Source organism: Toxotes jaculatrix, chromosome 20 (genome assembly GCF_017976425.1).
Source record: "Toxotes jaculatrix isolate fToxJac2 chromosome 20, fToxJac2.pri, whole genome shotgun sequence".
Lineage (NCBI taxonomy): Eukaryota > Metazoa > Chordata > Actinopteri > Toxotidae > Toxotes > Toxotes jaculatrix.
Genome location: NC_054413.1, coordinates 19,452,762 through 19,477,553, shown reverse-complemented (window position 1 = coordinate 19,477,553; position 24,792 = coordinate 19,452,762). Strand labels below are relative to the sequence as shown.

At 44.2% G+C, this 24,792-nt stretch overlaps 2 protein-coding genes and 1 pseudogene across 6 annotated transcripts in view; all 3 read right to left on the bottom strand.

Moving 5' to 3' along the window:
• Positions 1-1,686: 1,686 nt before the first annotated feature.
• Positions 1,687-4,085, bottom strand: LOC121200241 (annotated as a pseudogene).
• A 2,432-nt stretch (positions 4,086-6,517) lies between these two features.
• On the bottom strand, positions 6,518-7,988 carry LOC121200688 (gap junction delta-4 protein). The gene is made up of 2 exons (XM_041066133.1): positions 7,925-7,988; positions 6,518-7,734 (listed from the first exon to the last, which is right to left on the bottom strand). The coding sequence occupies exons 1-2, from the start codon at positions 7,986-7,988 to the stop codon at positions 6,518-6,520; spliced, it is 1,281 nt and encodes a 426-aa protein (XP_040922067.1).
• A 3,038-nt stretch (positions 7,989-11,026) lies between these two features.
• The window catches only part of ccny (cyclin Y), a 30,660-nt gene continuing 16,894 nt past the window's right edge, over positions 11,027-24,792 (bottom strand). For 2 of the 5 annotated variants that reach the window (XM_041065882.1, XM_041065885.1), the window contains exons 3-11: positions 24,393-24,413; positions 23,034-23,068; positions 22,105-22,205; positions 21,937-21,972; positions 21,108-21,165; positions 20,661-20,780; positions 17,658-17,824; positions 14,919-15,081; positions 11,027-14,397 (exon numbers count right to left, since the gene is read on the bottom strand). In XM_041065882.1, the coding sequence (XP_040921816.1) occupies positions 14,281-14,397; positions 14,919-15,081; positions 17,658-17,824; positions 20,661-20,780; positions 21,108-21,165; positions 21,937-21,972; positions 22,105-22,205; positions 23,034-23,068; positions 24,393-24,413 (818 nt within the window). In that variant the 3' untranslated portion in view covers positions 11,027-14,280. Of the gene's footprint in view, positions 14,398-14,918; positions 15,082-17,657; positions 17,825-20,660; positions 20,781-21,107; positions 21,166-21,936; positions 21,973-22,104; positions 22,206-22,848; positions 23,007-23,033; positions 23,069-24,392; positions 24,414-24,792 lie in introns of those variants that run through there. The other 3 variants (XM_041065883.1, XM_041065886.1, XM_041065887.1) reach the window with 2 other exon arrangements.

The window sequence follows — 24,792 nt, the reverse complement described above, 5'->3', positions numbered from 1 at the left end:
ACCCGTTCAGATTAATGTTGAAGCTCCCGACCTCCAGCTCAGGCACGTTATTCCCAGCTGGCCATTTGAGACGCCAGATGTTGGAAAATGGAGGAGCTCAGCATTTCTGAGTCCCGTCAGGCTGCATGGTTATAGTTTCTCAGGGAAGTCGACGTCACTGATGCTGTCGCAGTTTGGTTTGGATGTTTGAAAGGTGAGTTTAGGAAGATGGTTGAGGTCAGACCCAGACTTTCCTCTCTTCCTCGGAATCTTGTCCATAGCATGTGTCTGTTTCTAAACGTGCCGTGTCTGTGTTAAAGGCCACATTAAAATGAGAAATAAAGATAAACTAGAAAACTAATGTCACTGTCAGTCAAGCCGTTTTCAGCCAATAAATGCTTCACTTTAGCACTATGACCGAGCCCAACAAAGATATCAGCATAAATGGCCGGCTCCCCGCTGGCACAGTAACAATGCCTCTGTGGTTTAGTAGTCCTTACAGTGCACCCCTGCTGCCTGTTCCAATCCAAAGACCCCCACCTCCACACACACACACACACACACACACACACACACACAGCAGAACACTGTGTTCCCTCAGTCCTTCAGTGACTGACTGACATGTACACAAAAGGGAAACTGCTTTCATCTGAAGCGCCAAGTGTTTTCCCAGATTCTCTCTGGGCACGGTCACCTCAGTCCAAAGAAATGGCACCGCACTCGGCACTGAAAGGGGATGTGATGTCATGGATCCGATGATAAATAAATACCGAGCAGAACAAACGCAAAGGATCAACAGCTGGTGACAGCGATGCTGCGATTTATAGTCTGGGAGTGTAATAAAGAAGGATAATGTCTCAGGGTGATGGTCATGAAGGACAGCAGAGTTCTCTACTTACAGCAGGAAGTGATGCACACTGTAAATCCTGCTCCTATCAAACAGCATCCTACAGCGTGCCGTATGTAACCACACTACACTCACCGAGCAGCTTTATTAGGAACACCTGTATACCTGCTCACTCATGCTATTATCCAGTCAGCCAATCACGTGTTTAAATGTTTAACAGGTGTGTTCAGATCACATCACATTTTATAACCAGTTAATGCAGCGAACCAGCTCCTTCCAGAGGGTTCTCAAACTTTTTCTTGCCACAAACACATTTATATTTTTCCTTCATGAAGCTGTGCTGCTCCACACTTCTCATATTTAGACATTAATACATGCAATACCAGGGTTTGACCACACGGGGAGCCATAACCCAGATTCTGTTATTTGCTTTATTGCCCATACAATAAAGCAAATGCCACAAGACACTACTGAGGAAGAGCAAGTATGAAAAAAAATAAATAAATAAAAATAATCATTTCAGTTTGTTTGACCACTTTTAAAACACTACAGCCTGTTTGAAGTGTCTTCAAACACTTTGAAGTTTTAACCTTATTTTATAAACTTCACAGTGATTTTCTTCTTCATCTCTTTTGTGATCCATACTTATGCTAAAAGAATATTTTAAACTCACTCACCTGCACACTGTGTGAGCGTAACACGCGTCCAGCTGGATTAACCTTCACTGTTCCTGCAGAGAGTCTGTTGTGTGGTCCTGAGTTGGACCTTCATGCAGTAAAGTCTGGGAGACAGAGTGACCCCGTACACTGGTGTGTCGTCTGGCTGCCCGGCATCCTCAGGCCAGATGAACCTGAACTTCCTCAGCAGAGTCGCCACGATGAGGAAGAGCTCCATACAAGCCAGACCTGGACTTCATGGATCACAGCCTGGATCCATAAAGATCACACAACATGTTCTTATGCTTTATCACACTGGAGAAAATTTAATAATTCAAGATATGAAGTACTTTTCAACTGAGAAGCTTCAGCAGTAAAAGAACATCTGTATCTGTATCCATCACAGAATTTGTCTTTATACCAACAATCAATGAAATATCAAATCAAAGCTCTTCAGAGAAATGTGTGTGATGTACCTGCATGTAGGGCATGTTGTGTCTATCGTCATAATGACGCGATCCTTCTTTTCCAACGTGCGGTCGATCTCCTGCTGGAGACAGATATTAAGAGCTCACAGTGTGACACCATTAGCAGAACAACATATCACAGCTAACGTCAAATAACTGAACAAAAGCCCGAATGATGGAATCATTCAGGCTTTTGAAAGGAAAAATATCAGTCTTGAAGACGAACCTTGCATATGGGGGTAGGTCATGAGGCAGAGGAAGCCGGTGAGCAGGGTGTTGGATGTAGTGTCTGTCCCTGCAAAGTGAAGATCCAGAACAAACATGATGAGTCGAGCCGCACAGAAAGAGGAGCCGTCGTCGCCTCTCTGGAGAGAGAAGAGGGATCTTTCCGTTGTTTGATTCTCTCTTTCTTTCTCTGCCATTTAAATTCTTTATTTACATGACACACACCTTATCCAGTTCATCCAGGAAGCAGTCAAGAAAGTCTCGTGGTTGCCCAGGGACTCTGGTCTGTTTCTGTTCAGTAAGCAGATGGGTTGCAAGTTTCTTACACGTGTGAGAAAAGAAATTTACTGTTTTTTTTCCTCTTTTGATTGAAGAAAAAACTCATTCAGCTCCACAGCATGTGCAAGTACAGCGCATTAATAAATTTGTAAAGGGAAAAATGAGAAGTTCTCCAGGAAGATACTGACCTCAGTGTTCTGAAAGGCCTTCGTGAACGGCAGCGGCAGGTTTCCAATCATGGGAACAAAGTTATACAGCTGTAAAGGAAGCATCAGGGCTTCATGCACTTTAAATAACAACTGTGTCTGTGAATTTGTTTGGATATTTTTACTCTCAGCAGCAACATGTGGGATATTTCTGAACTAAAGTTGGTGCCTTACACACATGTTGTGACCACAGACTGTATAAGACCAAACAGAACCTGGCAGATGATGCTGGAGGCGGCGTTGTGAAACAGAACCTGAGGACTCAGGGTTGTACCTGTGACAACGACACAGTGCAACATAAATTCATCTTAGTGTAACAAACTCTAACCTACTGTGTGAGAGGTCGCAGTGAGTGCACCCACAGATGACATACCAGTGCTCCTCTCCAGTGTTTCCACTGTGAACTGTAGCTCTCCCAGAATCCTCTGCTCCATGGACTGCTTCCCCAGACCCAAATTCCTCAAAGTCATCAGAGCAAAGCGGCGACGCTCCTTCCAACTGGGGCCGTAGTCTGCCAGGACCATTCCTGTGACAGGTGTGGGTATGGTCACATGATGATGATCCTCCAGACTCTGCCCCGTGACGCCTGGTCTCTGTCTTACCGTTCTGGGTGAGGTCACTGACAAAAACGTCCCGGGGTCGTCCAGCAAAATCAGCAGCCTTCGTCATCATAGCCTCCTTCGTGGCCTGCACCCCATTAATGACAACAGCTGGTCTGGGACCAATGAGCAGGCTGTAGATGTTTCCATAGCACTTCCTCAGCTGGGAAGTAAGAACCAGTACAAACTCAACATGAATCACTGTCACTCACCATGAATTACAGCAAAAGCAGAGTGATCTGCTTTTAATTCACAAACAAGAAAAGGAATTCCTTTTAACTATCAGCTCTGATCTATTTAAATAATCTGTCATCGTCATCTTTCAGCCAATCAGCTGAATAAACAGTCACATGAAAACATTGGTACTGTTCAGCAGATTCTGCTCTGAGAAAGAAAAAGATTTCGTACAAACCATGGTGACTTTTATTTTAGCTTTCTCTTCATTTAATAGAATGAAATCAAACTGTTCAGCTGAATTAATAACAAACATTTATAGGCAGCCAGTGTCACTGCCTCTGCAATTTATCATCTGCACAATTTAATTTGTTAACACAGCATACTGGGAGCCACTTCCATGGAGTATAACACTCTGTGTGGACTGGACGGTGCTGAGGTGTGAATGTGTGTGTGTCTGAAGAGTGGGAGACAAAGACAAAGTATGAGTTCCACATCAGTGTTTTTCTTACCCTCTCAAAGTCCCTCATGGGTTTGTCCAGGCCGAGGTTCAGCAGGTTCCCCAGCACTGGCAGCGCAGGAGGTCTCTGACACTTGAGACAGAGGACGAAGAAGACAGCACGGATCCACAGAAGGATGAGAGACACGGACATGGTGGGATGGTCTGTGCTGATTTGAGGAGGCTCTCTGTTTAACTGGGACTAAACGTGCTGCTCAGCTCTGAGCTCTGCCTCCTTTGGCTGTTTAAATGTAAATAAGCAGTGACACAATTCAAACGTGGAGAAACACAACAGAGAAAGTTCTGAGACGCTTTAACTTTCCCTCTTTACACAACCACAGGAGCACAGAGACAGCTGCTCTGCTTCTGCAGCTGCTCCACTCATCCCCCTGTTGTTTGTCAGGCAGCGTAATCAGCAGCATTGGACTCACCTGTGACAGTGTGTGTGTGTTAAACAGCATGTTCTGAGAGATGAAGCTCTGCCTGAACACCTGAACTACAAAACTATTTTAATGTCACAACCACAGAGTTTAATTTTATTTTTAAGATACAAATATTCACACATCAAAGTCGGTCATCACGGGACCAGAGCCACTGATTTCAAGTTTAGTACTCAGCAAAGGGCAGCAGTTCACATTCTGCGTCACTAGAGGGCAGCATGATCTCAGACTACAGTACTGATGAGGTGAGCACAGCAACAGGGACCAAAAAGATTAATCACAATAAAGTGAAATCTTCAGCGTAAGACTGACATAACTGTTACACAGAGAAAGATCACTTCATATCTGAGAGTCAGTGACTGAAAAGCAGAAACAAAAACAATCAAACAAAAAAAAACAATCACAGGATTTTCACTTTACAAAGACACAAATTACAGTGATGCATGAAGCTGCATAAATACAGTTAGAGAGAAAAATAACAGGAACATTTCACTGGAAAATTACCTGATGTAAGAAAATTAGGCAGCTATTACAATTAGCACAGCACTGGTTATTCAATATTTTTAACTGTTATAGCAAATCAGCACTGAAGTTATGGGTCTCTGTTATGGCTCCATGTGGCTTTAACAATCCCCAGAGTGTTTCACAGTCTATCCAGACATTAGAGCACAAAACCAACACCTGTGACTGAGTCCAGCTTTGGTGAGAGAAGTTAAAGGGTTGTACATCATCCCTTCTTTGTTCTTGCACCAAACACTGGGTGTATGAAGAAGGCGTGGCACCGTCAGACCTGCTGTGGTCTGATGAAACCCCCTGTGGTCGCACTTGTGACAGTCAGGGCGCAGCACTCGGCAGATAGGTGAGATATGAGGCCGGGAGCTTTTCTTGTCAGCTTCAAAGGTGGAGGAAGATCAAAAGCTATCCATTTACACAAAGACTGGCCCCTCAGCTATACGGAGCGACAGTCGAATGGTGATGCCGCTGATTTACTGCGGGAGTCATGTGACCCAGGGATGCTCAGAAACCAGGCTGACAGGTTACACTGCTGCTAAAAACCTGGAAACATTTCAGCATGTCATCACGCTTATTATGATGTCCATGATTGACACGTGTCACAGTGGGACACGAGCGTCCGACCCACATTAGCAACTGAGCTTTGATCGAGGTGAAACCAAAGCCGTAGCGGGCAGGGTGCAGATGTCCTGAAGGGCAACAGACAGCGCTGCTCCTCTGCAGAGCTCTGTGTGCTCTATTTCTAGTGTCAGTGTACATTAAGGCTTGTGTTGCTCCTAAGCTCCACGGGGCCCTGAAATAGAGTGACAAGCTGTCTCCATAAATACAGAGCCCCTATGGGGGAAACATAATTGCTTTGTGAGCCTATGTCGGCTTTAGGGGACTTCACAATGTCCTTCACTTCTGACAGAGGAATCCCATTCTCCTCTCTGAGCCCAGTAACAGCACCTCAGTAAGATTATTGTCTTTCCTTTCAGCCTGACCTTCTTCCTCCAAAAGCTCACCAGAACATCTGAGCACAGGGCCCAGAGGCTGCCTGCGTCCACGCTGACCCTGTGACCTGCACAAAGCAGAAGGTCAAAGGTTGTGTCATATAGAATGACTGCAGCAGGGGGGGGTGGGTGTTTGTGGACGTGGGACAGGTCAAGGCCTGCCTTTGTTTGTGTACAGTCTGTCATTGGAGGTGGGGTAGAAACAGGTGGGCTGCACTCTTTTAGATTTTCTCAAGGTTGAGATTTGCTCAAGGACGCTGAAGGATAGAGTGTCCTGTCATTCCTGACTGCTTTTGTTAAGAGAGTTCGAATTCGTGACTTGAATTCTTGCCTCTTTGCATCACTGGGGCAGAAAACGCTCCTCTAAGGCAAATGTGATCTGATGATAAAACCACAGCAAACATGACTGTGCCTTGTGTGTCTGAGGTGTCTGGTGAATGTCCTGCTGGTCTGGATTCTCCTCCAGTGACAGTCTGTGTTGTGAAATGAGGTAGAGAGCGTGGCAGGACGTCGGCTCCAACAGCTGCTGCCACAGTGTAAACCTCGTATCTCAGTCTGTTCCTCATGTTGCTCTCACACTTATCTCCCTCATTCATATGTTCAGGAATAACCTGGGAATAAAGCAGCCAAAGCCTCCACAGTCAAACCCACTCCGATCTTTTCTCCTGTCCGTCCTCGTTGGTCTGTAGCTCTGCGCCACTGCCCAGCTCCACCAGCGTATACTGACCCACTCTCCTGGTACAGATTGTCGTTGCTGTGGAGATGTCCCCGGTGGGCCCCACTGTCCCCCCGGGGGCCAACCCGAGGTCCCGTCTGGGCGGGGGTGGCGGTTTGAGTCGATTGCGTTTGCTAACACGAATCGACCTGGGTGTCCCCGCTGGCTCCGGGGGACAGAGAGCCACCTCGCTGCCATTCCTCTCCGGAGCCTCCTCTTGGGAAACAGAATAACCGTTGTTCCCGTTGGTGTTACAACCTGGAGAGCGAGGAAGAGAGGAGCGCTCCAGGGAAGGTGCTTCCTGACCTAAACCAAGCTCCCCCCCTCTGCTAGAGCTCCTGCTGCCTTGCCTCTTCCTGAAACTCCCTGATTGACCATCTTCTCCCTCTAAATCCTGCTGAGCCAGGGACACGTTCAGGTCCATCTCCCCGGACGCTGCTCCGGCTGAAAGGAAACACTGCTCCTCCTCATATATCTTCTCCACCATCATCTTCCTCCTGCCCTTCTGGCTCACCGAGCGCTTGATGGCACAGATGAAATCCAGCACATTCAGGAAGAGGGACAGAGCAGCCACACCAAGCATGAAGTTAAGCATAACAGTCTTCTCAGTGGGTCTGGAGATGTAGCAGTCCACCTGGGTGGTGCACGGTGGATGCTGGCACAGGAACCTCCTAGGGATGTAGAAACCAAACAGATAGTAGTGAGCTGCTCCGAAACCCGCCTCCAGCAAAGTCCTGAACATCAGCTGTAGGATGTACGCTCCTGTGAAGCACCGGGCTCCTCCTCGCTCAGCCACCAGAGGCTTCTTGCTTCTGGACGTCCTGCTGAACGGCTCCTGATGGATCCTGAACAGCGGCATGGCTTTGACGTGACCAGAGGAGTTCAGGTCCACCGTGAGGCCATTTGACACCTTATGGACCACGTAGATGATGAAGAAGACATATGGGAGACACAAGGTGATGAGCTGCACCAGCCAGAAGCGAAAGAGAGAGATGGGAGCGAACAGATCATAGCACACGTTGGCACAGCCGGGCTGAATGGTGTTGCACACGAATCGCTCCTGCTCGTCCTGGTACAGAGGGTAACCAGCAAAGAGGAGCATCAGGACGCGGAGGAGGATCATCACAACGAGCCACACCTTCCCTGAAAGTAAAGCACGTTAGAATTTAAAAATGTGCTGATTCGACAGTGACTGTGCAGATTTAATGATAAAATCGGTGACTGTGCGGTTTCACTCAGGGTTTACACGCCCACAGACAGAGCTTACATATTTCAGAGCACATAAACATAACACAGGGATCAGAAACCAGCTCAGTCAGTGGAGTCAACTCACCCATCAAAGTGATGCTGTGATTGACAGAGATGAAAATGATTTCAGAGGCACCTGGTCCTGCCATGTTTGCTGCACTCAAGGCCTTCCAAAACCTTCCAGTCCTCCAGTTCCAGGCCACAGGGTAAAGCCAGCTCCTCACTCCCTATCCAGCTACGTCTCCTTTCCTCTTTCCACATCTACCCTTTCTACCCAGAGACGCAGTGGTTTCCAGTAGCACAGTAACCTCCAGGTGTCCCGGACACAAGGTTTCCCGTGGCAGACTGACACACCGACTCTCTCACAGACAGAGTCTGTCCCATGTCCTGCTTGGAAAGTCCAACCTGATCCACTCAAGTCTCTGAAAGACTGAAGTATTCTCTTCCTCTGTCCCCGGCAGACAACTGTCTGTCCTCAGACAACGGAAGACGGGAGCGAGCCCCATTGTGGGTCTATTCTTAACACGCTTCCAAAAGCATGTTGCCGTCCTGGCATTGCAGAGATATTTTGGTGCTGCTGGTCGTCCTTACAGGAGAGGAACAAGCCTCCGGACTTACTCACTCTGAATTGCTGTATTAAGTTCTCAAGCACAATGGCAAGCACGTTCAAACTGGCCACTCCATAAAAAAACAGGTCTTTACTGTGATAAATCAAGATAATGTGCAGGCGTGCAGACTGTGGATTAACTCTCATGACATGTTAGTGGGCTGTAAACTGGACTTTCTCACAGCTGATGCCAGTTCATGACTGATAAGTACCTGCTGTGTGGTTATTTGATGAGGGAATGAAATTTATCTTTGTTTAATCATTAATTTTAAACACAACAAAGTTTTTTAAATTATAAAAAAAGGAGAAAAAAATGAATACTGGGCAGTTATTTTAATCAGATGAGATTAAACTTGATTCTTCATCTTAGTGCAGATCTCACTCATGTTTCTCACCCTCTCTCACAGACAAGGCCTCTGGTGGGACACATGGGTAAAGACAGTCGGCTTGGCTCACAATCGCTGCAGATCAGTGACCATTAGCACATCCACACTGACTCACAGTAAAAATCCAACAGGCACATTTTGATTGGTTGGCGAAGCTAAGGCTGAGAACGTGACTGGTTCTGTTTAAAATTCATAAAATGTGCGTGTGACATTGAACGTTTGACCCGGACAGAGAAGTATTCACACCTGTCGTTCATTTCACTGGGCACTGAGGTGCTGACGCTGCATTTAAAGGTCAGCAGATACTGTGTGGCAGGGGGAAACGCTGAAGGAGACGACGAGCGAGTGAAGGCTGAGATTTATTCACAGAAGTTACAGTTCGATGGGCCAGAAGCAAACAAACAAACCCTAAGTACAAACAGCCTCACAGCAAAGTGACGGGGGGGGGCTGCCTTTCAGCTCGTGGATCACTCTGTGTGTTCGAGGCCACACAGGCAACATTAAAACTTTCCAAATGGAGGTTTTCACCCTCCTCCCTCGCCTCCTCCCCTCCAGCTTCGGCAGTTAAAGCCATTTCCATGCAAACTAACTATCCCTTCATTTCAGACTCTGATATTCCCCACCTGTCCTGAAGCAGCTTGCTTTCCCGCCTCAGTCGTTACCTGATCATCCACCTGATCCCGCAGCTGCTTTTCCATTCCCCCACCAGCAATGAAAAACTGAGCACAGACCTGAGATATGTTCCTGTTCCACCTAAAAAGCCTTGTGTTGATGTGTGCAAACAAACATCCCAACTCAGCATAAAAAGGTTTTCATAAGCCAACACGATCATAATGATCTAATTCATCAGCAGACAAACACAGAAAACGCCCAGAGAGCAGATTTATAGGATGTTTGGGAAGGATTTCTTCTTCCCACAGCACCTGTGAAACACCGATGCTGTGGTTTTCAGAGATCAGACACGCTTTCTTCATCTCAAAGCTGCACAAATCAGTGTTTTCATATTAGCACCAGGTCAAGTGACAGCGTGTAACATGGTAACGATGAATCATCGGAGAGTTATTACTCGACACTGCAGTTCCCATCAGCTCTGCAGAGCCCACAGACATCGTTTCCAGCAGCTGTAAGAAGCTGTTCTCAGCAAAGGAGTTCCCATAAAACCGCTTTGGTTTGTGGCCTGAAACGCAGCTCCAAAGGAATCCTAACGTCTGCTGGATGTGTCACAGTCACAGGTGGACGAGCCACGTGTGTTTTTTCAATCATCCTGGCTGTGTCACATGTAGCATCTCCTGAACTGAATGAAGTTAAACAATAAAACCTCACTGTGATTATTTGGTATAATGAGCCATGTTAGAGATCCAGCCTGCTGTTTATGACTCTTAGCTTTCTCCACCTCCGTGCAGTCTGTGTCTCCGTGTCTGCTTTTGTCATTTTTGAGGAAATCAGTTTGCACATAGAAAAATATAATTTGGCACGAAGGAGAAAAAAAAGGCCTCAAGACACAAATGTCAGTTTAGAGGAAACGAGCGTTACAATAAACGGTCCTGACGTGTGAGACTCACAGCTTTTACTCAGTCTGATGTTGTGAGTCTGAACATTCACTGTTGTGTGAATAAAAACTTTTGATGTGCCCGAGTCTTTAATCTGTGGCGGCTGCAGATTTAACTTCTCACACTGAATCTGGAACCTTGCACAGAGAACGAAGCTGGACTCCAGGACTGGACCGTAGGCTGCAGGTGTTCGTCAACTCAACGACATGTGGCTTCAAAGGTGAGTTTGTGTGTGTGTGTGTGTGTGTGTGTGCAATTTGAATTTCAGTTTTCCATGTTTGATGTAGTTCTTGAGAAGCTCGAGAAGAATTGACTTGTACAGTAATTACCAAGCTGGTGATTGAAATGCAAATCAAGGCTAATATGGAGGATTAAATGTGTCCCTCAGTGACAATATGGCAGAGTGTAATCTCTGTATTACCACTTGCTCTAAGCCATTTAAACGGTTCTCGCTGGGAGAAGAAACCCTGCTGAGTCACATCAGTTGTACAATACAGAACATATTAGAATATTGGGCTAAGCGTTTGTGATAACGCCATGAATGATGGTTTGAAGTCCCGGAGCGTGTGTGTGCTGCTGTTACCTCTTCTGAAAGGTGAAGTGATCCTTCACATCAAACAGGAAACGCACGCTGGGTTTATTGCAACGTTTTAAAGTTTAATTCTCGCACAGGTTTTTCTAAACATTGCTTCAGAGGAGAAGAGTCGGGAGAAGTTCTTAAAATCATAATAGAAAACATACAGAGAAAAAGAGAGGAGAGAGAGAGAGATCTGAGTTTGGCAAACTGAGAACAGGAACAAATGACTCACTAAAAAGGAAATAAATCACTGACAGTAACAACAGAATACAGTACAACTCGTTGAAAATATCGATGGAAAAAAAAAACAAAACAAAAAAAGGTCACAGCTACAGCAGTTGGCTGATGTTAGCACAGGAAACTGTCGTGATCAAAGCCGAATTTGGAAAATCCAAAAACTGTCATTGCAGAGAGGAAGAGAAACCAAGAGAAAAAGAAAACTCTATGCAGAGGTAGAGTTCAGTGCACAAGGCTATGACACACACCTAGTAACCAGCTGACAGGACGCCACAGGCCCGAGGTCGCTGCTGTACGGGAGAAATTTTCCACCTCAGGACTCAACATAGTGAACCACACGGCATCAACGCTTACTTCTGAGTCCACACAACACCAGACCGAGCTGTATGCACACACACATACAATAAATAGGATATACAATCTTTGAATACCTCAACAGTTTGAACTCACAACAGCAACATCACTTTCCTACAGAGACAGTTTCACTTTATTCTCCACTCATTCAAAGCACCAGGCAAAACAACAGCTCTCTTTCCAGGTCCCCACTCCTTTTCATTTACTTTATGTGCAAGAGGGCTGGTTCAGATCAGAGCAACGCGTCCAACGCAGTGACTGTACGCACAAAAGTATATACGTGTATACACACGTGTGTGTACAGTCACTGGTCGAACGGGATCGTCCTTCATTTCTCCATGACTTTGGTTCAGTTCTGTCCCTCCTCACACCTGCTGGTCAGAGGTGGAAGTCTCACTGAGCGATCCTTTCTCCAGCAGCTTGACGTCTGATCACAGACGAGCAAGTTGCTGATGAAACGCACAAAATAAGCTGGAAGCCTGACGGAGGAGAGATTTCCAGGCTATTCCGTGGTGTTTTTAAGAATACAGTAATGTAGTGGAGAATAATCTGAGTCCAGCGGATCGTAAGGCAAATAAACCCGATTACAAAGTTTATAGATTTGAAACTTCTCACTTTAATCGACCCACATCCTCATTAAACTTGAATGAATTAAACCAAGTAAACTGATTTTGTTGGTTCATCCTCGACTACATTCCTGTATGTTTTCCTATTTCTGATCTAAGAAAAGAGCCAATCAGGACACGATTTGTTCATTTCCTTTAACACCCAATCAGCTGATAAAAGTAAAAAGCTTTTTTTTATAAATTAACCACCAATCAGATGATAAAATACACGTCTTTCCACATTTTCAATGAAGATTAAAATAAACACATTTTAAATGTTTTTTAATTGACTGATTTGTGTTAAAGTGGGAAAAAAAAGGAACAATTAAAAGCTTTATATTTCTTTTTGCTGTCTTTGAATTATTTAACTAACAATATTTACTGATTCACTCAGTGACATTTCTGACTTCCCTGAAAACCTGTCACTACATCCTGTTAGTTTCACAGACTGGGGCTAAAAAATCCTTAAAAATGACGACAGATAATAAAATGCGCCTGAATTGTCTTTGTGTATTTTCTATATACCATATACAGTATGGAACACATACAAACTTGGCATTTTCTGCAGTGCGAAAACATCTAAACAAGAAAACAGACAAAAAAAAAATCCTCAGTGGTGTCTCCCATTTAAATCTTAATACTTCTTCTATTTACTGCTTCCTCACACACAGTAAAATCTGATCCAATATAAATATTCTAACATTATTCTTTTTTTTTGTGTGTTTTTGTGTTGTTTTTTTTTACAGTACGACTTCAGTCTATGGATTTGCACACTGGCGCTGTATTCACACTGTACAGAGACAATTTACCAAAATTTTTTACAATCTATCTTCCTGTAATCAGTGACTGAGTCGTCATTTAATGCGTTTTTCATTCATTTAGGTCCCCTGCAGAACACCACCCACAGAAACAACCCTGAAGAGTCATGCTCTCAGTGGCTTCTAAACGTCCATGTTCCTTTTGTGCTGTTTGTTTTTAAGTTGGAAGAACCATACAAAACCTTAAAGAAAAAAATACTTCAGTTATTTGTTCTTTTCCTCCAGTAGAAAGGGGAGAAGTGTTAAACTAGCTTATTACAGGCACCACAGGTCAGGACAATGGCAGTGAATAAAGTACAACAGAAGCTCTACAGAATGTCTCACATCTGTCTCAGAGTAGTGGACCCCACCTTCCAGTCAGTCCTCTCCCATGTACACAAGCTTTATTGTGTCCAGTTGCAACAACAAAGTGGTGCATGAATATTGCTTCAGGTGAACAGCTGAGTCTGAACGGAGGCCTGACGGCCTGGCTGTAAGAAAAACCCTCCTGCGACTGGATCTGTACGCGTTGAATTCCCAGGTCCTGTCAAAGTGCCACTGAGCTAAACACTGTTAGCGCTCTGCATGAGAACTTCAGTTAAATGGCTGCGATGTAAATGGGATAAGTTAAACAAGGATGGCTGATGATATGTGCTCCAGTCGCATGGATTAACTGTACACTGGCGTTAACAGTGGAATGTACGCGCCTCTCTGCTGTATTTGCTTGAGGTCTCTGCTGGATGGGAATGAAAATGAACAGATAAAGAACAAAACACTTAATTAAACGGAGGAACTGAGTATTTAAAATCTGGATGTGTTTGTAAGCTGTCAAAAAAAAAATGATGTCGTGATTTGGCCAAAAAAACAAAAAAAAACAACAGACTGAGCCAGAGGTTTAAAATCAAAGGAATGTACATGGCCTCTGTCAATCAAGCGTACGAGGCAGCTGAGCCTCAGAGGGAATAATGTGACGCTGCTGCCAGCTGTATTTCAGTTTGGCCTCTTCTTCTCTTCTGCAGTCGAGGTCTTTATTCCACCAACGTTCACTCACACGCTTCAGTTTGGTTCAGCTCAGCTCTGTTTGGTGCAGTGCAGGCAGCCAGTGGGGCTTCTTCTATGTACAACAACCCAGAGAGGGTGCAATCACACGTGTAAAAGTGCCAGGTTGTGTGTGTGTGTGTGTGTGTGTGTGTGTGACAGACAAACCCACTGATCCACAGGACTGCTGCCCACCTGGTTTGCCTGCTTACCAGGCAGAGATACAGTTCGTCTGACAGGTCTGATCTGTTCCTCCTCTGCTGCTGCTGCGGCGCTGCCGGTGGCCAGTGTTAGGAAATGATGGCCGGACACCACCGCACCACCATCAGGTTGTCTGCACTCACCGACCGCTTCTTGGCTAGTTTCCTCAAGTCCTTGTATTTCTCGTCACACAGTCGTGAGATGGCCTGAAAGTCAGCACAGAACAGAAATTAAATGTAAGCACAGAGCAAATAAACGCATCTTTTCACAAAAGATATTTTTGGAACAAGAAAAAGAAGATACAGCCATTATTAACTGTTAATGTCATGCTGCTGTGAAATATCAACATGTCTATTTTAGATGAACAGAAACAAAAGCATCCGCCAACGTCGTCGCTTCAAACGCTAACTGCAGTGAGACAGAGGGACGGGGACGGAGAGACAGATGTTGAAGGCAGTGAAGCTAATTACACGGCAACAAGGCCTTACATCCTGTCCTTCACCCAACAGAGCATCTACACACTCTGCTCTGTGTGCAAGAGCGTGCTGAACTGAAGCTCTTCAAAACACGAATTACCCAGATGGCCTTGGATCATTATATTCCACAGTCAGTTACCTTTAAATTAAACTAGACTCAGATTCAATCAAACCTCTATTTTTGTCCTTGCGTAAATTTTCTTTATGACCTGAGCTCCCGAATCTAAGCCTGCTCCTCCCACTTTGCTCACCTCCAGCTTCTGGGCCTTGTCCCTGCTGAGGGGCTCCAGGGGAAAGCTGAGGTTGTTGGCCTCAGCCAGGGAGCGCAGGTCAAAGTAATACTTGGCGTAGACGCTGGACGGCACGTTGATGTTGAACTGCAGCAGCTCCAGGAACTGACGCTCCAGCTCATTCCTTCGGCAGAGACAGAGAGAAATTAGCCTTTTGACAAGCTTGGAAAAAAATGGGATATTTAGTGAGGAAGCAGACCTAACTGAGATTCAAATAGAGTTAGTTAGTCCTTTAAAACTGAATTTCTGTCTACAGAGATGTCCTGTAATGAGACTGAAGAGGAAACACAGAAGTGCTCATGAGACCATCCTGGCAAATCCATCAGCTCATGCAGACAGGGGGTGTTATCTTCACATGTACAGTACCAGTGCACAAGCCCTGAGAAAATCCCCAGTACGCCTACCAAACATAAGCCTGTACCCATAATGAAAGGGAATGATAAGCAATGGAGACCTGAGCACTGGGCATAAGAGCATATTAATCCCACATCTTGAAAGCGCTGTTGTCATGCATCGCCTCGTGCCCGATGACGGCCGCTTTCATCCATCTCTCATGATTTGTTTTGCATTGTAACCTGCAAAAGAAGCACCATCTATCCCTTCTTCCCAGCCTTTATTCCCCCGCCCCTGCACATTTACAGGCATGCAGCAACAGACGAGCTAAATTTAGACCCCACTGTAGCCAAACTCTGCCTAATAACACTGCTTCTTTTTTATCTCTCCGTGGCTCTCATTCAGCCTCATCTGTTTCTTTTTATAATTCTTCCTCAATTCCCCTGCAGTTATTTTACAGTCAAGAGGTGGGGAGCTCAGCAGGCCAGCTTTCAGAGCAGGGATTTAAAAAACACAAAAACATAAAACTGATCCTGGGAGGATCTCAGATACTGAGTCAATGCCCAGTAAAGTGCCACCCGGGTGAACAGCAAAGGGCACAGAAAGCCTCTCACACAGGTGGATTACAGTCAGTCAGCTGTGTGAATCTGAGCCCAAGGACAAGAATATACAGCCGCTGGTGCAGAAGAAGGTGAATGTAGCAGAGGTCAGAGGTTGTCGCCGTGGCAACACGTCTGCAGCATCGCGTTCCCCCTCAGAGTAATCCGGCCGTTCCTGGGGATTTGAGACGGATGTGGTTTACAGGGCAGAGCAGTGGCTCCTCATGCTCAGGATGCTTCTTCCATGTTTTAAGCTCTCAGATTAAAAATTACACACAGCAACGTCCAACTGAATTTTTAATTTAATCTGAGGTCAGACCATGAAACAAAATATCTCATCTGCTGCTCAGGAGCGAAGGAAAATAAATGTGTATTTATAAAGTATGAGCTGCATAAATCCGCCTCTAACAAAAGGTGGGCTACACCTTCTGCATCATGATGCTGTCCTCTGGATTCAATCTGCAGGACCCAGTCTGAGGGACTGGACCATCATGCATGTGACTCTCAGCAGCTCTTGAACCCAGGCTGATCCCACACACCCCGGCTACTCTAAGACAGAGGCAACAGATAGAAGGAACAGTGGCTGAAACTGAACGATGAGTAAGGTCTGCAACAAACAGAGCTGAAGCGATGAGTCCATTAATGAATCACTCCATCAACAGAAACTGAACTGATTTATTGTTCAAGTTATTTTTAAGCGAAAATCTCCCAGAATTCAATTTTTCAAATGTGAATATTTGCTGTTTATTTTCAGTCTTCTATGATTATAAACTGAGTATCTCTCAGTAGACTGACTACATGAGCAGTTTGAAGATGGTAACTTCGGCTTAAGGACATGTTGAGCGACTTTTCTTTTTTTTTTATAGTTTTCTTTAAACCAATCAGCAGGTTATTCTATAGTAAAATAATCCATTGGCAGTTTGTCTTTAACTTAATGCCCTCAGTCAGAGGAAATAAATTTCACTTACAACGGCACAGTATAGAAACAAATGACCATGAGTTGTGCTTGTAAGACTTGCACAGGCAGCCACGTCCTGACCCCGCAGGTCTGAAATGTTTCTTACAGTCTAAAGAAATCTTCTCCAGCACGTGCTCCTGCTCTAACTTTTAAACTTTATTTAAACCATCGTATGATGTATTCGGTCATGTGAATCTGCAGCTCCCTCACATGGACACTGGTTCCTTTATGAGAGAAGCTGTTGTGATGGAACCACTGCAGACGGTTCTCTCAGTCACAAGATCTCTGCCTCACTGTGGTGCAGAGCACTGACTGCAGAGAAAAGAGAAGTGCTGATTGTTGGTACTGATAATGTCTTTAACACCTCCCATAGTTCAGTAACGATCCACCTGCTGTAGCAGAACATTTCTGTCCAGAAATAAAAGCTCAGAATCAGAAGTTTTCTCGGTTCTTACTGTACAGAAAGGAAATTCTTGGTAATAGCATTTACCTCCAACACAGTTCTTGACTTCAACACTAAAGCTGAACCAGGAAGACATTATATTCAGATAAGCTAAATATCAGCTGCAGCCAATTTACCTTGTGTTCCCAGAGACGTTGGCTATAAAGGCCATGTGTTACTGAGTAAAATGACATTTTCAGTGTAGCCCTGCTGTGTAGGAAAACCTTCATAACACAGAAACCATCGCAGCTGCTAATGTTTAGTGTAACTGACCTGAATCTATTATGTGTGTCTTACATTTGTGTTCACTTTTGACAGCCAACATATCAACAACATGCAGTTCTGTGCGTGATTTCCCAGCGACTCACATGTCCTCCACAGTGATATCCTTGAGAATTTGGCAGTAGTCAACGTTCCAGACAGCCTGGTCGTCCCACACCTTGGACGCCAGGAGGATGGCTCCTAACACGATACGCTTCCAGTTGGCAGGACAAATGTCGATCTCGGCGTAGGTCAGGAGCCGCTCCAAATACACCTTAGACAAAGAGATGTCACAAATAAGCGTCTCAGAAAAAGAGACTGGACACAGCATTGGAACAACAATAAAACAAGATCACGACCGTGTCATGAGTTCAGTTTAATACACTGACATGTCCCACAGGCTGCATCAGACAGGTTTTATTATGCAAAGTTCCATAGTACACAAAAGAGAAGCAAGTAAATGACACGATACAAATCCTATCAATCCACTTCCTATGTAATTAGCATGTGTTTTGCTGCCCCCTGCTCTCCCTGCCTGCTTCATACTGTGCAGGGTTAGTTTTCTGTTTTGTTGTTTGCTGTCTCCTTCTCCTCACAATAACAAGATGTCAGAGGCTGATGAAATCTCCCCTGGAGCTCACTCATAAAATATCCATGTGGATCGAACACCTCCATCTCTCCGCCTCTCTCCCCATTTCCATCTCTTTCTCACTCTTTGTCTTTCAGCAGCCAGAGAATTCCCACAGTGCACAGATCACAAAGCGCACACCGATCCTTCTGATCCACTGATCATCATTTTGTCAGAATCGAAGCGAGAATTAATTCTATTACATTTTACAGCTGTTGTCAAAGGAAGCTGCATGGAGATAACTTAATGTCCAGCATGTTGATGGAGGCTGCACCTCAACTTTTTCATTTTTCATCTTTATTTCAGTTTCCAGAGCAGGTTTTTCAGTTTGTATTTATTCTATTAAATTCTATCATTACATTCTTTTAAATATTTAATCTTAAAGTTTTTTTTATCCTACAGTCTACTGCAGATTTATTTTAGGTATTAGGACAATTAAACGTCTCATTTTCTAAAGTGTGGAACAAGGATTTTCTAATCCAAATATGAGATCATGTTTTTGTAGTTACAGTAATTTTAACTAATTAGGGCTTTAATTTAGAATTTTTCATGACTAAAATGTGCTGCAGGCTCAGCAGCGATCTGTGTTCAGAACATTTACAGCAGCGGAAAGATTTGAGTTCTGACATCTCAGTTGACAAGTCAGGCAAAAAAATAAAAATAAAAAATGGGTTTGCAGAGATGGTGTATTTTTTATGGCAGTGTGGAATATACTGTGCATTCCACTTGTTATAGTTCTGTGTGAATCTGCACAGTGGCAGAACCATCAGCATTATGTGACTAAAAAAACCTAAACACAATCCCAGAACACTGGTAGAAAAGTCCACGGTCGTCTGCTAAAGGATCATTACCATGGAATTACTAAACCTATAATGGCACCTTGTGGTCTGGACAAAAAGAGAGGCAGAGAGGCAAAGGGAGCGACTTTGTGAAAAAGAAATGAAAACATTCTTTCATCCTATTTTGTAGCCCGGTTTGACGCGAGCCCCGAGCACAGCTCAGGTGGCTAATTGGACAAGTCATGCCGGGCTGGGCTCCGTGCCTGCGGGCAATGCAAACCTCTCTCTGTTGTGGCCCAGCGACTGCCAACAGACACCACATATACACTCATCTGGCAGCAAACACTGAAGAAAGCCTGCATGAAATGAGAACCAGCCCACATGCTGAGTGATATGAAGGCAACAGTACAGAGAAAAAAAAAAAACTATAGAAACAAGGACAACAAAGAATCCAGAGGCAGTGTGGTCTGCAAACAGTGACCCTGTGGAACCAGATTCAACCCTCAGAATTTAATGTTGTGATTTCTGAGCAAATATTGGAAATAAGGTTTGATACACAGATCAACTGGTCTCCATGGAGCTCAGAGGTGAAGTTAACCTTTTACCTCAGGATCAGGCTAATTCCTGAAACACAGGATGTTCTTACTGGATTAAAAACGAAAGTGAAAATGTTTGACAGTGATTAAACAACACACTACTTTAACATTTCTGTTACCTCTCGGGTTTTGTGGCCTCTCTTGTGGTTAAAGAGGAATCCTGCTCCAATATCATCACATCTATTATTCATAACAATGGGAAACCAAAGAGGCAGAGGCACTTTATTTGAAGTGAACGGTTCCCTCAACGTTAAACAGAGGTATCAGTTTCATCACATCAATAAACACCAAACCAGTTTCTCATTTAAACAACCAACCAGTCAAACGTGTCTCTACTCTTCATCTTTTTTTCTAATCCCAGTTCAGGCAGATCCAGTTAGTGCAGGTGCAAGAGAAAATGCAGAAGCCGTTAAAGATATAGGCCTAATATGGAACATCTACAATTACACACCCAAAGAATGACTGTGGTGGAGAAGGGAGATGACCAGCTTCCACCTCCACTGAACCACCAACCACCAACCAGCAGCCCAGTTCAGTTCAGTCACTGACGGCATGTGAGACTTTACTCTCGGGGACGAGTCATAAATACAGTATGTCCATGCGGCACACCCACCCACCCATTTTTCCAGTTCACACATTTGTGTAGTTGTCGGGAAGCAGAGCAACCCAATACTAGGCCACTCATGTTAACCCTGCACGTCCCAGTCTCCAGGGACACACGTGTCCACCAGAGCCACAAAGTATGGAAAGAACATGGCCAATAAAAACTACAGCTGAGAGCAGTATTTAAAAAAAAACAGCACAAGCAAATGAATCCTGTTCTGATTTTCTGATTTTTCCCATGAGAACTTAACTTTTTCAGATAAGTAATTATGAGGACGCAGCCTGTCGAGGAACATACTGAGCATTTCATATGGATTCCAGAAGAAGAAATGACGTCTGAAAATATATATGAGACAAAAAAGGAGGGCAACAGAAACCAGGCAGTGCAAGTAACCCAGAGAGGGTAAAAAAAAAAAAAAAAAAAAAGAGAATCAGGCATCAAGCAACCTCCTAATGTGAGTGCTGAAATACACACTGACACGTGCACACGGACAATACACTCACCAATGTGACAATTGCGCACTCAGCTGTGAGCTGTGCGGCGCTGAACAGCGTCCTGACGAAGCGGTAGATCTGCTTCTGCTCGGGGTCGAGTTTGTCATAATCAGCAGGAACCTCAGACTTCTGCGATGGACAAAAAGACGACAACAAATTAAAGGAGATTCTTTCACGTTTGATCTGACTGGAAATACAAGCTGCTGTTTGAGACTCGTGTGAATAAAATGAGCATTCATGTTGAATGGAGTGATTTGTAGGTCCTGGATATTGGAGCAACTGAAAATTGATCTGAATGATCCAGATGGCTCCAGAGGTTACAAGTCAGACTTCCCCACTATTTGATCTGTGTGCTCTTATTTGCTGTTCATCATTGTGTGGTTTTGTCTTGCTGATGAGTCCTGACAGCTCTACAGCACGTGCACAATGGAAATTTATCTTCAGTCAAGCCCTTACGGAGAGCGGATGCAGTTTCTCATCGAAAATGTCTAACAGCATTCTTCCGTCGACATCTCTGAAATGACAAATGGAGAGGAAGAACATCAGAGTGTGAAAGAAATAAAGAAAAACAGATGGTGCGAAACTCGTTTCATTCAAAATATGACTTCATCCTCCTCTGAGACAGCGTCTCTTCAGTGAGTTATTTACAGGCATTCATCAGCCTGTTACAGTGAACACAGACTAGAGAACAGGGGCCACATCCAAGAGCATTTTCCTGTTCTCATCCCAAACCTCTCTTACTAAGTATTTGAAGTGATATTCCCCAAACTCTCTAAACCAGACAAACTTGTTGTAAATCGCTCGTTTACGCTTCATGAGTTCCCGTCTGCTCATGAGGAGGTGTGCGTTTATGAGATTATAAAAAATTAGCATCATCAAAGCCTCCGAGTGACTTCACAAGCCCTTCTGTCTCACTGCAGGTCTCACAGGCAGGTTTCATTCACAGAAACTTCACAGCATCGAGCTTCATGTCCTGCTGTCAGAGACCAACAGATGAAAACAGGCCGAGAGCAATCTGAAACAGCTCTCAGTAAACTGGCAAACCCTTACAGCGATGATGATGATAGGATCAACATAAAGTCTATTTTAGATATATATCTTATTTTTACTGACTGTCGTCCCTTGTGAATGTCATTCATACAAATAAGAAAATTGGTGAACGCCACATTATCTTAAATAACTCATACATCATTTAAGATACGAGTGGTTCTTGCACGAGGCCCATTGTCTTTACACACTTGTGTGCTTACATGAATGAATGAATGGATGAAAAGTCTTATCATACCTGTTCTTTATGTGGTAGAATATTGCGAGGGCTACACTGTAAAGACAAAAAGCAAAAGAAAAAAAGACATGACAATGGATTTTAAACATTTTAAAAGAGCCAAAACACTTCTCCTCATCGCAGACTGAAATTAAACATCAGCTTCGGCACAAACGGTTCTGAAGTTACCATTTGATGGTGTATTTGAGGTTGGGCTGACTGACAGTGCTGTCATCGAGGAATATGGTGGAACAGGAGCTGTACTTCCGTCTCACTGGGCCTGTATGATGCTGGGGTTCACAAACAAACATACAGGACATTCAAACACACACAGATACACACATGTCAATCTCTATTTCTGTCACACTCAGACCTGCCAAAACGCCTGCAAACAGCTATGGAAAGTAGGACACCTGCAAGCCCACAAACTAATTCTGTCTGTCCTCTGTCAGTGTGTGACATGGCTGCATGCAGGAGCTGGATTTATGGTGCAGTTCATCTTTAGATAACCCCACACTAACTTTATTTTCTCCTAGTGGAAACTGAACCAGCAGTCGAAAGCGTTAATGTACTGTTTCTGGTAAAAGTCAGTTTTCTCCCTAATATTTTAATATTAGACGAACAGTCATTTGCTGATTGTGAAGACGGGATAATCCAGTTTTTTCCTTCAGGAACTGAACTGCTCTTTTTTCCCCCAATATAAACATTTTACTGCTTCATCAAGGAAACTGCGTATTTTGGGGGGAGTGACGGGCAAAGATGAACTTCACCTCAATGTGATGAACTTATTTCTACAGTTAACGACATGTGAGTTTCTTTCAGGTGATTAAACATACATGACTAAGGCTACAGGTGGAATCTGTGTGGTCTGACGGGGGCGGGACAATGATACGAGGGTGGGATTATTTTTATGGGTTATTCTGGGGACTTTACCTTGTTCTCCGAAATGTGTGTGAACTTGCAAAAAATACAAGACATTAAAATTACCATCTACACAATCATGATTATCACAACTGTATTACTCAATTAAATACTTAAATGTTTTTTTTTTTTACTGTTAAGTAATTAAATCAACATCGACCTGCTCTGTCCTACACAGTGTCCTTGATCGTACTTACATGGTTGATGTAAAGGCTCTTCCGTTTTTCTCGAACTGAAAGGAAAGATGCAGGGACACGGGTCAGTGCTGAAGCAGGCAGGTGTCAGTGCAGTACACACCCCTGACAGACAGGGAGCAGCATGTCTCCAGGGTTCACAGGTTCCAAATCACAGATTTTGAGAAAATACTGGATGAACAGTTTTTTTTTTTGTCCTCTTATTATTCTACAGCACACTGAACAAAGCACGGCACTTTCAGCACACAGCATTCTGTGTACTCAGAGACACACTGGAGACCGTGTTTTCAGTGTGTGGGAATGAGAGTGAGCTAATTAATTAATCCATTCATCATTTCTGGCGTGCATGAGTCCAAAAATTAAATCAGGGATGATGACTGTTGTAATTCAAGTGCACGTCGTCATTTGAGCTTTTCTATTTTCATTTCTGTGTGTTCACACAAATCCGGTCATTTGCAATGCTAATTCTGCTTAATGGACGCGATGAGTTGTTAGTTTTACAGAGCTCGCTTCTCTGAGTGCCGTGCTGTGTCATTCTAAAAATGGCACAACGCGCGCACACACAGCTGTGTGTCAGGCAGCACTCTGTGTCCGTTTGTGTATCCATGTGTGTCCTCATGTGTGTGTGTGTGTGCGCTCTGATGCAGGAAAACACACAAGGGGCAAAGGAAGGGGCGAAGCGAACTGGAGCAGACGCAGAGCGCAGCGTCACGCACGGTGACGTCGTTAGCTGTCTGGCACCTCTCATCCCGACGCTCACCTGCCTGACACACACACACACACACACACACACACACACACACTCTAACGCACTTAGAGCAGTTGTGACTGTGCGCGCTGCTTTCTAGCAAAAAGCTGCAGGCTCTTGCGTCATAATTAGGGCTGCATATTTTAGTAAAAAAACATCACACTTCTGAAGACAGTGATTTCAGAAGGGACTCATGAAATTATAAGAAAAAAAAAAGCAGATATTCATTTACACACAATGAACTGTGATAATAACCAAATCGGTTTCGTCCTCCTGGTTGAATCTTAACTTTTATTTCATTCTCACCTTCTCAAAAGAACAGATTTCTTAAGCGCCGCTGATGAGACAAATTAGTTGACATGAGACATTTCTCTATGCAGCCCTATTCATCATGGTGCAACTCATGGACTGACATGTATATAAGCACACACACACACACACACACACACACAGAATGATACCAGCAGCTCTGCAGCTAAGGCACATACTCTGCTAACAGACGACAATACAGATCGAGTACGATAAAGCTTGAGACTACATGAAGAGTCTAGCCCAAACACACAGTAAGCATAATGCTACCAGCCTACACAGACCAGACACACGTTCATGCTTACCTCTCTTGTTGGGCACAGCAACTGAAAAACAAAAGTCCAAGTTGTCTCTATGTTGGCTCATGACACATATACACAACGGGCTTCAGTGAAATAAGGTTTGGAGTGTACAAAGTCGCCCATTGTGCAGCTCCTGTCTTGGTATTTATGTGCAATATGTTGGGGAAACAGAGCAGTAGACATTCACACAAGAGCTTGATAAGACTAATAAAGGAGCGCTGAGTCTCAGCCCCCGATATCAGATCAATACATCAGCCTTCAGGCTACCAACTCTTCAGCTGAACCCGTTTTTCTCCAGCGAGTGAATGGAAGAATATTAAGCCTCTTATCATCTGAGTAAAGAGATTACATCTACACTGAGAAGCAGTCTCAAAAATAAAAAAACAACTTCATTTCATTTCAG

Excerpts from the sequence above, each read along its gene's own strand:
- LOC121200688 (XM_041066133.1), bottom strand. The coding sequence starts at position 7,988 with ATGGCAGGACCAGGTGCCTCTGAAATCATTTTCATCTCTGTCAATCAC. Across the intron at positions 7,735-7,924 it reads TCACAGCATCACTTTGATGG|GGAAGGTGTGGCTCGTTGTG; the intron begins GTGAGTTGACTC and ends CTTTACTTTCAG.